Genomic DNA, 13,487 nt, shown 5'->3' with positions numbered 1-13,487 from the left:
CACTCAAATTTTTAGTGAGAAGTGCCGTGAGAGTGAAATTAAACACTATATCATTTGTCAACAAAGCCAATATGTCTTTAAAATAGACAAAAAAAATTATAAAATGACTTCAAGATATCAACAACTACCCTTATGGATTTCAGTTTGCACTAGGGCAAGACCACATTTTCCAGGAAAAATCAAAAAGAGACTATTTGAAATTCAATAAAATGTTTTCAAGGAAAAGACAAAAGAAATCCCTTGACAATGGATGGCCCTAGGAGTTGTGAATAGTTCTTACTAGCTACCTTAACTATAAGATAATGGATAAGGTCTGTGCCTCAGACTTGGGCAATCCAATATCAAATATGGAAGCATAATCCAGTAGTTTCGGGATAGCAATCAATTAAAATTTTAAGTTGTTCATGATATCCTGTGAGCTGCTTACAACATCCAAAATTTTAGGCCAACACTCCAGGAACAATTCTGTGACATACCCTCAACAGAGTGACCGCTCATCCAAGCCAACTTGAGACTTTCACATATCAAAGCTGTTTTGCTAAGAGAGTCAATGCAAACTACAAGTGTTGCAGAAGCAGGAAAGAACAAAAACTTCTCTCTTTCAAAGCGTGACTTACCTATTGAGTCACTTCTACAAACAACCTCAAACTACTCAATTACAGGACCATCTGAGTTGCTGAATCTAACTTCAGGTTTCCAATCCTTCACTTCAGCTAAACAGTCTTCAAACACATATCAGGCCTGCAATGATTTTATACACTTATCCTACTTTCAGCTTTATGAAAATAATGTGCCCTTACCTACTTTTAACTTTTGTATACGTAATTTTAGCTAATAATCTTAATAACTTTTTACTCAAATGAATTTCAGCAACAGTTATGCAATAAACTAACACCTACCTTCTTTAAAGCATGTAATTTTTTTTAAAAGAAAATTGATACACTTTAAAATTATATTTCTGATTACCTGCGGCATACAGGGCAATAGGGATGGAGTGGAAATGGCATTCAGCCCCTCAGTCAGCCATGATTGTACTGACAAACTTAACAGCCTACTTTTGATTCCTATGCTCCTATAAGTGAGGCTGTGAACAGTTACAAAAGGAGAACTAGAGCAATTGAAAAGCTACAAAATTCCAGATGGCATCTAATTCATAATGACATTATTTTCATCATTACAACCTAAATTCATATTATGCGTATGCACATGCACAAGCGGTTCCATGCTATGTTTCTTTTAAGAATAAACAGAACAACACAATGGTAACCTAACATTTTACTAATATTGTGCTGTCAGTTCCACAGAAACTGTGTCTTCTAGTACTCAACCCCACCCCTTGTGTGAGCCTCAACAGTGAATGCCAACAGGGGAATTGATTGCTAGATGCTGTAAACGTGTGATCAATCTTCTGCTTTCACCCTTTCATATTTTAATATATTTTGATCTTCCTTCCAATATAAAAAAAAATGTTGGAAACTCTCATTACTTCATTTACAAAGCCAATGTCACTGCTTGTTTTCTCAGAATTTCAAAGCATGTTTTTTTTGGCTTCTTGGATACTCTCTGTTGGTTATGTGCATAATCATATGCACATGTATTCAAGCAATAAAATGCATGAATCTAGGTGCTTCTTACACTGTCAAAGCAATTCTAAAAAAATTGAGTGAACGATGGTTAAAATGAACTCACATTTAATTTGAGTAGCAAAATATGTGATAACAAAAAAACAGTTTTTGAAAAGTGAATGAGGAAGAATTTCAATCAAATAGTTCAGCTCAGCTGAAACAGAACAGCTATGTTTTCACATTTTTCTGTTGGTTCTTTTTGAGTTTTGAACAGTAATAAGTTGATCTTCTTGTACCATAGAATTGTTTCTACAAAAATATACATAGAATTCTGCAATATTTTCATTATCTCAGATAAACTGGCATTTGGGTGAACATACAAACTAGGAACAGGAGTGGGCCACTCAGCCTTTTGAATCTGCTCAGCTGTGCAATAAGGTTATGGTTGATCTTATTATTCCACATAATCTAGACATATTCAGAACAAAACCGAGCGGAAACCAAGCGGAGGCTTGGGGACCGCTTTGCAGAACACCTCCGCTCAGTTCGCAACAAACAACTGCACCTCCCAGTCGCAAACCATTTCCACTCCCCCTCCCATTCTCTTGATGACATGTCCATCATGGGCCTCCTGCACTGCCACAATGATGCCACCCGAAGGTTGCAGGAACAGCAACTCATATTCCGCCTGGGAACCCTGCAGCCATATGGTATCAATGTGGACTTCACCAGTTTCAAAATCTCCCCTTCCCCCACTGCATCCCTAAACCAGCCCAGTTCATCCCCTCCCCCCACTGCACCACACAACCAGCCCAGCTCTTCCCCCCCACCCACTGCATCCCAAAACCAGTCCAACCTGTCTCTGCCTCCCTAACCGGTTCTTCCTCTCACCCATCCCTTCCTCCCACCCCAAGCCGCACCCCCAGCTACCTACTAACCTCATCCCACCTCCTTGACCTGTCCGTCTTCCCCGGACTGACCTATCCCCTCCCTACCTCCCCACCTACACCCTCTCCACCTATCTTCTTTACTCTCCATCTTCGGTCCGCCTCCCCCTCTCTCCCTATTTATTCCAGTTCCCTCCCCCCATCCCCCTCTCTGATGAAGGGTCTAGGCCCGAAACGTCAGCTTTTGTGCTCCTGAGATGCTGCTTGGCCTGCTGTGTTCATCCAGCCTCACATTTTATTATTTCAGAACATATCTATATCTGCCTGAAAAATATTGAAAGACTTTGCTTCCACTGCCTTTTGAGGAAGAGGTTCCAAAGATACACAACCTTTTGGGGAAAAAAATTCTAATCTGTCTTAAATGAACAATTTCTTATTTTTAAGAGATTTGGATTCTACCACAAGACAAAATACCCTTTTCACATCCACCATGTCAAGACCTTGCAAAAATCTTGTGTGTTTCAATCAAGTCACCACTAACTCTTCTAAACACCAGTGGACACAAGCCTGTATTGTCCAAACCCTCCTCATAGGCAACTCACCAATTCCAGGTATTAGTTCGATAAATCTACTTTGAACCCCTCTAAACATATTTATATCCTTCCTTAAATAGGGATACCAATACTGTAAACAGGACTCCAAATATGGTCTCATCTATGCCCTGTATGGTAAGTATAACTCCTGTAATTTTTATAGACTCTGAGGCATTTAGAGCACAGGTGGTAGTTAGTTGGCCCATTGTGTCTGCACCAGCCAAAGATCTGACTACACTAATCCCTTTTTCCAACTCTTGACACATTTCCCTGCAGGTTATAGCATTCTAAGTAAATAACTAAATACTGCTTATAGTTTCTGATTTGTATGGTATGGTCTGCCTGTATAGCACACAAAATAATACTTTGTACTGTACCTTCGTACATGTGACAATCGACTTAACAACCCTTTCAATTAGTGAGGTCAAGACTCTCACTCCTTCCAGGTGAAAACAATCCTTCTGAAACTTCCTCTTGGCCTTTCACCTCTTATTTTTAAAACTATAGCCCCTGGTTATTGACCTCTTTATTAATGAATAAAGGGCCTTCCCATCTATCCCCTCTACACCTTTCATAACTTTATACACCTCCATCAGGTTGCCGCTCAACCATCATTGCTCTAAGGAAAACCCTAGCTCAGCCAATCTTTCCCCATAACCTAGGAGCTTCAGCCCAGGCAGCATTCCAGTAAATCTTTCCAGGCCTCACCATCACCACACCACACCATTCCTATATATTCAATTCCTCTCAAAACAAACTATAACAATTTATTAGCTTTCCTAATTACTTGCTAAACAAGCATACCAACCTTCTGTGATTCATGCATTAGAGCACCCAGTTTCCACTGCATCTCAGAGCTATGTAAAACAATGTACCTCAATGTACAAACCATTTGGTTTTCCCCATTACCCTTTAGTATGGACAATGGAGATAAAGTCTGCAGAAAAATCACCTGCTGCAGTGTGATGCAGTTACCTAATACTTATTAACTGCAACTATTTGAACAAGTCACTACAATGTGTTTTGGTCTAGTGCATGCATACTGCCAGGGTTTGAACACTCAGTCTCAGAATTTTAACCATTGCTTCAAACTGCTCAAGCACATGCTGAAACTTTGTCCAATCCGCCAACAGTATTCTAAAAAATATAATTGTCACATAAGTTCCAATAGTGTAAGGAGAAGTTAAAGCAACAGGTTTCAAAATATGCAAGTCCACGTGATTATCCTCTAGAAACATTCCGCTGCTCCTCAGCTGCTCCCAGCTAAAAGGTCATAAGGCAATGCACATGCCATAACAGACCGTGGAAAGTTCAATAGTTCATTCTTAAAATTTGCAAAGAAATATTCGATGTGGTAAATTTCCACTTGGCAAGTGAATCAGTTCACTGTTCTACAATCCAAGTATTTTCAGCATTATAAACTTCATGGACACTTGTGTCAAATCTCATCAAAACAGAATGAATTAGTTATTTCAAAGGTCTAGCTACATAACATGTGCACCGGGTTTGTATTTGATCTCAGCTTAGGATAGAAAATTCCAAATGTTTTATAAACTGATTATATTCATCATTTAATTTACATTATTCAATTATATTAACTTTAATCTGTCAAACTGGAGTACAGCTTTAACTAGTTAGTCAACCCTTTTGTTGGCTTTTCAGATTTACCACGTATTAAAAGGCTGACCTGTTTCACTGTAAATAAAGTTCTGAAAAAGCTATTCTCTCTTCAGATACGTGGACTCCAGCAATGATCTAAGTATCTTTAAAAGGTCCAATTCAAATAGGTTTATTTGCAACAAATGAGGATCAATGGGAATGAAAAACAAACATCTTTCAACGAATACAGCCTATATTCCTCACTTACTGATATCAACAAATCTTCTCAACTGAAGTGCATACATGAAGAAAATTAGGCAGAAATAAATACAAGGATATCTATTTTTTTATTGCCTGGGCCTGTTTTTCATTTAAAAACTCTATAATATCTAAGCATTATTCCACATTTAACTGAAATCTGAATGGAACTAACACAAGAATCACCACTAGTTGTCTGAAAATGAAAAAAGCAACTCCAAAAATCACTTTCACTTCTCTGCAAATATATGAGGTGGGTTAAATTTTGATTATATTGTGACATGAGCTGTAATTGGCACAGGCTAATGCTCCAGAGACAGGGGTTCAAATCCCGAGAGGGCAGCTAGAAGAATTTTAAAGAAAATAATTGATAAATCAGGACTAATTGCTCTAATGCTATTCATGAAACAATGTGAATCATCATAATAATCCATCTGGTTCACAAATATCCTTTGCGTAGGTATTTTTATAACCGAGTGAGGAGACAGAATTGGCTCAGCTCTTTTGTAAACTTCATTTGGTCGATTGTAATAAATATTTTATTTCTTTTTTATAAATCATCTTGTTCGGACACTTTATGTCACACCTCGTGTAAGGGCGTAGGGACATAAACCTGTAACCTTTCTGGTCCAGAGGTACGGACACTTGTTCTGTGCCATAAAACCCTTTATTTCTTATTTTAACATGCAGCTATCACATTTCAATTAAAACATAGTTAACGAGATCAAAATGAAGGAGCAAATTTAAAATGTCTCCTTGACTGCAAGGATTATGAATTTTAGTACTAATCCTCAAAAGGTAATAAAATGAAACATAAAATGCACACACAAAACATAGGTAATAAATTTTAAATTAAGAAAATGTTTCACGTGGTCAGGAAGAGTAGGCTGTGCTTACTGTTTAAGAAAAGGTTTACAATCTTACGATTTTAGATTTTAAAACAGAAGTCAGCTATTTAATTACAGCAAAAAATAATAGAAGTTTCTGGGAAAGCTCAGCAGGTCAGACAGCATCTATAGAGAGAAATCACAGTTAACATTTTGGGTTGAGTGAGGAAGGGTCACTCGAACGAAAACGTTAACTCTGATTTCTCTCCACAGATGCTGCCAGACCTGCTGAGCTTTCCCAGAAACTTCTATTTTTGCCTCTGATTTACAGCACCCACAGTTCCTTCAGTTTTTACTTAATTACAGCACTAGTAAAGGAGATTTTCACTTTTCCGTGAATGGCTGTTGTTCCAAGTACACTTGCCCCTACACCCCTATCCCAGGCCACAAGATGACTTTCCACATTAAGCAGAAGTTCACCTGCACATCTGCCAATGTGGTATACTGTATCCACTGTACACGTTGTGGCTTCTTCTACATTGGGGAAACCAAGCGGAGGCTTGGGAACCGCTTTGCAGAACACCTCCGCTCGGCTCACAGTAAACAACTGCACCTCCCAGTCGCGAACCATTTTAACTCCCCCTCCCATTCCTTAGACGATATGCCCAACGTGGCGTCCTGCAGTGCCACAATGATGCCACCCGAAGGCTGTAGGAACAACAACTCAGATTCCGCTTGGGAACCCTGTAGCCCAATGGTATCAATGTGGACTTCACCAGCTTCAAAATCTCCCCTTCCCCCACTGCATCCCAAAACCAACCCAGCTTGTCCCCTCCCGCCTAACCTGTTCTTCCTCTCACCTGTCCCCTCCTCCCACCTCAAGCCGCACCTCCATTTCCCACCTACTAACCTCATCCCGCCTCCTTGACCTGTCCGTCCTCCCCAGACTGACTTATCCCCTCCCCACCTCCCCACCTATACCCTCCTCTCCACGTTCGGTTCGCCTCCCCCTCTCTCCCTATTTATTCCAGAACCCTCTCCCCATCCCCCTCTCTGATAAAGGGTCTAGGCCCAAAACGTCAGCTTTTGTGCTCGAGAGAATCTTGCAGTATCACTGCTATTATTAATTCATATTGTTTCTTCTCTCTTTGCTCTGTTAAGCAAGTTGAAATGTGGTTCACTTGCATATTCCTGCATGTAGCGCTGTTATTTCTGCAAGCTGAATACTTGGATACCTGGAGTCTGTGTTTCACATTTATATAGGGAGTAAAAGGTTGCAACCCTCTTTCATCATCTGCGGAGGTGACTCTGCAATTTCTAGCTGTATTTCAGTCAAGTGTCCTGCTGACCTTTAGCCCAGTGGTGAGTGGAATATCAGAGTGAATACCTTGTGGGGCTCCTAACAGGCCTCTCCAACATGGCCACCTACAGATCCTAACAGTAGGCAGTCAGGTGGGTGGAATTCACCCAGCCTGCCTGTCTCTCTTACATAGTCACATCCACATTCAGGTGTTCCTGTAAATGGAGCACATGATGTCCATCAGTACATTTGGGATTTTCTAAAACTAGCGAGCACTGGAGGTCTGCAGCACATCACCACCCCAGGAATATCACTTTAATTTGATTAGTTAATATTCCTTTTAAACTTTTTAGTTTTCATTGCAGTACACCGATGCTGAGCCTTTCAAAAGGAGCACTTTATTTTCCTTTATTGACAAGGGTCTGATTAAACCAAAAGAGGTATCAATAAACACAGACTGAAACTTAGGTAGTTAGGCAAGGTGGTGTACTTCTAAGTATAACTCTAAGTTAATAAAGAAGTGCAGAATGATTGGTTCCAGTTCTATCTGTCACTAACCAGCTTTCTGGAATACAACTTGACTGAGCAGTCATTGCTTTCTGGAGTACAGAATTTCCAACAAGTCATGGCTTTGGAGTGAAGCAAGTTCCCCTTATCCTACTTTAAATGCTTAAACTCTTATTCTCAAGCTGTGAACCTAGTTCTAGTCTCCTTAGAAAGAGGATAAAGCCTCATATCGCCGGCCATGTGAAGACCTTTAGGAATTGTCTATGCTTCAATTAGATTAGATTAGATTCCCTACAGCGTGGAAACAAGCCCTTCAGCCCAACAAGTCCACACCGCCCCTTGGAGTATCTCACCCAGACCCATCCCTCTATAACCCACACACCCCTGAACACTACGGGCAATTTAGCATGGCCGATCCACCTAGCCTCCACATCTTTTGACTGTGGGAGGAAACCGGAGCACCTGGAGGAATTAGAATTAGAATTACTGCAGCTCTAATTCGTCTAAACTATGGAGACAGAATGCATAAGCTACTGAAACCCAACCCATAAGAGAACCATTTCATTTCAAACTAGGCGCAGGTTCACCAGCAGTCATGAGGCTCAATAACATCTAGGACAAAAAAAGCCAGTTTGATTGGTACCCCATTCACCATTGGCAGATACTGTGGCTGCAAATTGTGCCATCTGCAAATTGCACTACAACCACTCACCTAGATTCCTTCAATATGTCCTTCTAAACTCTCAATCTCTACCACCTGAAAGGACAAGGACAGCAAATACAAAGTAGCATCGACGTCTGCAAGCTTCCTTCCTAGCCACACATCATAGTGACTTAGAACTATATTGCGCTCCTTCACTATAACGCAAGTAAAGTCCTTGAACTCCCTTCCCAACAATACTGTAGGTGTACCTTTACCCCAAGGACAGCAATAGATCAAAATAGTTCACCATCACTTCTGCAGAACCATTACATTTGGGTAATAAATGCTGACTAGCCAGAAATGCCTATATCCCACAAATTAATTGTAAAAAAAAAATTCTACTCTTGGCACTATCCAAATTCCTACTGGAATCGCACGTTTATAGACAGGGTGAGAACCAATAATTTTAGTATTGTGGTGCAAAATTGACTGAAATGTAGTTATCAAAAGCTGAAAACAGCACAATAGTACTAATACAAACTTTAGAAGTTGCTGTTTCCTCCAGAATAGGATGAAACCACCTCCATTAACAGAAAAATAAAAACAAGAAAACTGTTGTTGGGAGAAGAAAGAATAATTTCAGTATTAGAACACTAAAATCACTATATTCCACCAAGACACTAATTTTAATTTTCATATAAAACAGATATTATTGTGAAAATTTTCCAATTCTATGGTTAAATGTTCTGAAATCTAATGTAATAATGCCTGTTCAATCATCTTAAGCCTTGCACCCTCATAATCTGCCTAGATTTACTTCCACTGTAAAAATAAAGAGGTTTGAACTTTGAATCATCATCTACACAAAAAGTGCAAAGGTTCAAGGCTTCAGATATGAATGCAGCCCATAAAATCTAACTGGTGTTCAAACAGGCTCTTTAAATCTTTGCTAATCTTACACACCTCTACCGTATTTACAAAGCATGCTGATGACAATAAGGAAAAATTAGTAATTTGTTCATTTTAGTTAAATATGTCTGAACTCAGTAAATAATTTTTGTCCAAATGTAAGTTTTATCCCATTGCCTACACATAATTAATATTACCCCAAAGATACTCAGTGAGCAGCATGACAATTTCCACAAAAAAGGAAGTTTTACAAAATCTTTAAAAGAAACACATTACACTTAACCATTTCTCATTTGAGCAATCAAATGATTGGGTGAAATGATCAAATATTGCTCATGTTAATTAATCATCGTGGAAATATAATTCTGTTAATTACATTTGCGTTTGTGTTGTCTAAAAGATAAAGGCAGAAAACAGTATAAACAAATGAAGTTCTGGAACAAAGTTAATACAACTATTGCTCTGTTAATGCAGAACAAATGTCAATATTTTTTGTAGGGTGAATTGCAACAGCACCATGATGCAATCTATTCTACTATCCCAAACCATTTGACATCGCACAACCTAATTAAGATCAAGCAACAGCCGGATTATGACATATCAGCTTCGACACATCATGGTACCTACTGCATTTTTGTTCTCTTGCTGCTTACAACATCAAGTCACATTCTCAAGACAGACACTCACAAACTCAGAAACACAGAGTTGCAGTATGCTTTGCAGCATGGTGTCTTTCATTTCTTAAAAACAATTTGGATACCAAATATACCGGTCCCATTTCACAATATTAATATTGTGAAGAAAAATAATCAATAACAATTCAAACACAAAATGTTAACTTTCCTATTATCTTTCACTCTCAGGTGTTGATTGATCTAATATATATTTAGCATTTATGTCAGCTTTCCACTTTTAAGTTTTCTCTTCCTTTTAATAGTTCCCAGTTGGAGAATCCTATCACAACAATATTCCTACATAAGTTACCCAAAATTCATAAAAATAAGATAATATAACTTCTCACCCATTAAGGTTGCTAGAAGGCAGAGGGAAGACATTTCAAGATCAATATGGTCTTGCATCTCTTTAACAGAAGCTCTACCAGATGCTTCAGGTTCTTCAGTTTTCCAGGAATGAGTTGCAGATGTTGAAGCAGCAGGAACAGATTCCTTGCTGTCCTTCAGAATCTCCACAGAAACACAATCACCGTGTTGCAGAGGCAATACCTCATTCTCCCATCCCACTTTAGGGGGGTGCAGTTCCTTCAGAGGAAAGCCATGCCGTATACATTGCAAACGTGGGGGAAGGCTAAATTCTTTGGCGATGCTTTCTTGAAACTCAGAAAATGTTACAGAAGCTTGAAGGGTCAGTGTCGCCTGTCGTCCATCACTAGTGGTTACTCTAATCTTTTTCACCTTGGAAGGTGATGTGGAATAAGGGGATTTGATGGGAGTGGCTGGGGCAGATGATGACCCATCTTTAACAATTCCAGGAGAAGGTGGTTGGCCTGGTACCTTCGGATCTTGGCGTAATTTGTCAGTTTTCCTCTTTTGCACAGTAGCTGCATGGTCAGTAATGTTCTGCTGAATACCGCGTTCAATTTTGCTCATGTTCAGTTCTTCTTTATGCAGAGTCTTCGATTTCTGACCCATTAAAATTATTTTGGTTGGTAAATGTGGTTCTGATGCTGGCTCATCTTGCAAGTCACCAACTCTACGACTATGTGCCCCTTCGACAGTGACTGGAGTATATTCATCAGGATTTTTTTTAGCTGTATGATGTAATATGGTGTTAACAACCTTCTGAATCAAGATTTCACTCCCAAATTCACCAGGAAAATGCTTAGTAACAAGCTTCATAGCAACATCATAAACATTGCTATTCAGAGCCATGTCACTTTCATACTGAAACCAATAAACAGTTTCTCGAACTATCCTCCCATTCCATTCCAAAGTTATTGGGAATGCCTCAGGCAGGTTATCATATTCCTTTCCTTCCCAGAAATGCTTGTAGCCGCAGCCACATTTACCTCCAGCAGATCTGGTATTAGTTCGATCTCCGTCTAAGTACACAACAGAACCATCCCCTCTGACATGGCGCATGGAAGTACCGTGACACCAGTTGCAAGATGTTAAGTGACTCAAATTGTAATCTGGCACCAGTACATCTTCTTTAGGGTCATATGAGCAGACCAGATGGTTGACAGGAAAGCTGTAATTTTTGTCTGGCTTTAGTTGGCCATAGGTGCTTGTGGCTAAATTGTACAGCTTTCCTCCTGGAGCTAGCCACTCAGTGGGCACATGAAGTTCAGACAGAGCACCACAAATCAAACATTTCTGCAAACGATTTTCAATTACAGCCTTCTTTGCAGCTTCAGTAACATCTTCAGGCTGTATTCCAATCACCCCTGTCCTTCTGTATATATACTGATGAACATCTGCTACCAGAGAAGGGTGAATATCATGTGTCTTCAAGAAAATTTCTTCCATTGCAGCAACTAATCTCTGCAAGTACTTGTCCTGCAAACTTCGATCACCTCCTAAAATACATTTGTCATCTTCAAATGTTATATACTTTCTAATAAGCTCCTGTGGTACACCCCAAGCTTTGGGCAACAGTTTCAAAGGAAGCCTTGGTAAAGGACCTTTTTTTATTCCAACCAAAGGTATATAATGGTTACGTCCTGAACTGCTCCATGCAATACAAATAGGTTTATTCAGCTGTCCATCCTTACCCCAACATTTTTCTTCAGGAACTAATCCTGGAAGAAAAGTAGCTGAATAATCACCACAACTTCTCATTCCACTCAGGGAATCCAGCAAAATGATTGGGCGATGTAACACATTGGCCAAACCAAATATGTGAATATTACGTAGACCTAAAGGTACTCCTTCAGGAGGAACAAACAAAGGATCACACTCGTTAATGATATCTTCCCATTCTGCTGCATCAATGAAGTCATGAAATAGTGCTTTGTAACGATCCAGGTTGCCCTTAAAATGCTGTTTGAGATTTTCACGCAAAGCATGCCAAAAAAGCTCTCTGCCTACTAAAGCCCTGGACACAGCATGCACTAAACAATGGCCATCACCATCAACGTGTACAGGGATTAAACGTTCTTGATTACTATTTGCCTTCTTGATTTCCTCAAGGGTATCATGGAGGTATAAGAGACTCCCTGAACGGTCTTTTCCATAGCCCATAGTCGCAATGTGCTCTGGATCAATAAGGAAAGCTCTGTCACCCAACAGGGCACAATCAAACATTTCCCCTTGGTTCATCGCCTTCAAGAGCTTGGCCTTCCCAGTTTGCTTATCCATGCCATACCGGGTCAGAATGGGAGACAGTAGTTTACAGTGATAATTGGACAGCCCCATCACTTTCACCATTTCCGTGCCCTTTTTGGGGGCAGTGACTCCCAGCAAAGCATTCCTCAGTAGGTTGTGCAGTACCACGTCTGGGTCGGTGACTTCCTCAATATTGACTAGATTTCTTTGTTCATGCCGCTGGCCGCATTCAGTGCATTCTATGCTGACTCCGTAGGCTGGGAAAAACAGTCGAGCCTGGCACTTGGGATCCGGACACGTACCTGACAGAATGCGTTTGTCTTTTTTCTTAGATCCTTGCAACATTGTTTCATTGATTATTTCTGATTACTGTAAAATCAGTTTATATAATATTTAGTCGTTAATGCTCACAGTGTCATGGTCAGTTGATAATGGGAAAGACTGCTCCTATCACGAATATTCTTGAGTGGAAGATGAAACACGGAAGTACTCAGTTTCCTTGTCTTTCTCCTTCCAGTCTCAGTTTCCGTTATAAAACGAAACAAATCCCTTCTAGAGGAGGCAGGAGACAGCGGTGAAGATAGATGGGTGGGGAGGGAGGAAAGGCTGACTGTGAGGCAGATACGCATGCGCCTTGGCCGCGCTGCTTCTTGGAAATTGTAGTTTTCTGCTGAGCGCATGGCCGTCGGCTTTGCGGTTGAACTGTGCAGCGTTGGAACTACATATCCCAGAGTGCATTGAAGTGACTTGCGGTCATTTTCAGAGGGGGACTCGAATTGCCGGACTAGCGAAAGGCGTGCTGGGAGTTTAGGATGATGGTTATATCGTGTTTGTGTGGTGTGCTTTTTCTAGTTCTTTGATGTCATAATTTCTGTAATAGTGTGTTCCCGTGACCTTATCACCCAATTAAAAAATATTTGACAAGCTATCGCACCGCCTCACGAGTTGATGCTCTGAACTAAGGGCACTCGTATTATTGGGCTTTCAAATGTGTGTTGTTTGATTTCCAAGCTCCGCCTTGTACAGGGAGGAGCAGACCTGTCGAACTCGGTCTAAATTTGAGTTAGCAAGATTGTCACTTCAGATTAAGAGTTGCCAGGCCTGCTGCGCGGTTA

At 40.2% G+C, this 13,487-nt stretch overlaps 1 protein-coding gene across 1 annotated transcript in view; it reads right to left on the bottom strand.

The window, feature by feature from the left end:
* The window catches only part of vcpip1 (valosin containing protein (p97)/p47 complex interacting protein 1), a 29,146-nt gene extending 16,147 nt beyond the window's left edge, over window positions 1-12,999 (bottom strand). Inside the window, exon 1 of the mRNA XM_048529647.2 lies at window positions 10,110-12,999. Coding sequence (XP_048385604.1) covers window positions 10,110-12,717 — 2,608 coding nt within the window. The 5' untranslated portion in view covers window positions 12,718-12,999. The remainder of the gene's footprint in view (window positions 1-10,109) is intronic.
* Window positions 13,000-13,487: the final 488 nt, after the last annotated feature.

The sequence above is a fragment of the Stegostoma tigrinum genome, chromosome 5 (genome assembly GCF_030684315.1).
Source record: "Stegostoma tigrinum isolate sSteTig4 chromosome 5, sSteTig4.hap1, whole genome shotgun sequence".
NCBI lineage: Eukaryota > Metazoa > Chordata > Chondrichthyes > Orectolobiformes > Stegostomatidae > Stegostoma > Stegostoma tigrinum.
Note: the sequence above shows the minus strand (reverse complement) of the source record. Positions and strands in the feature narration are given on the sequence as shown.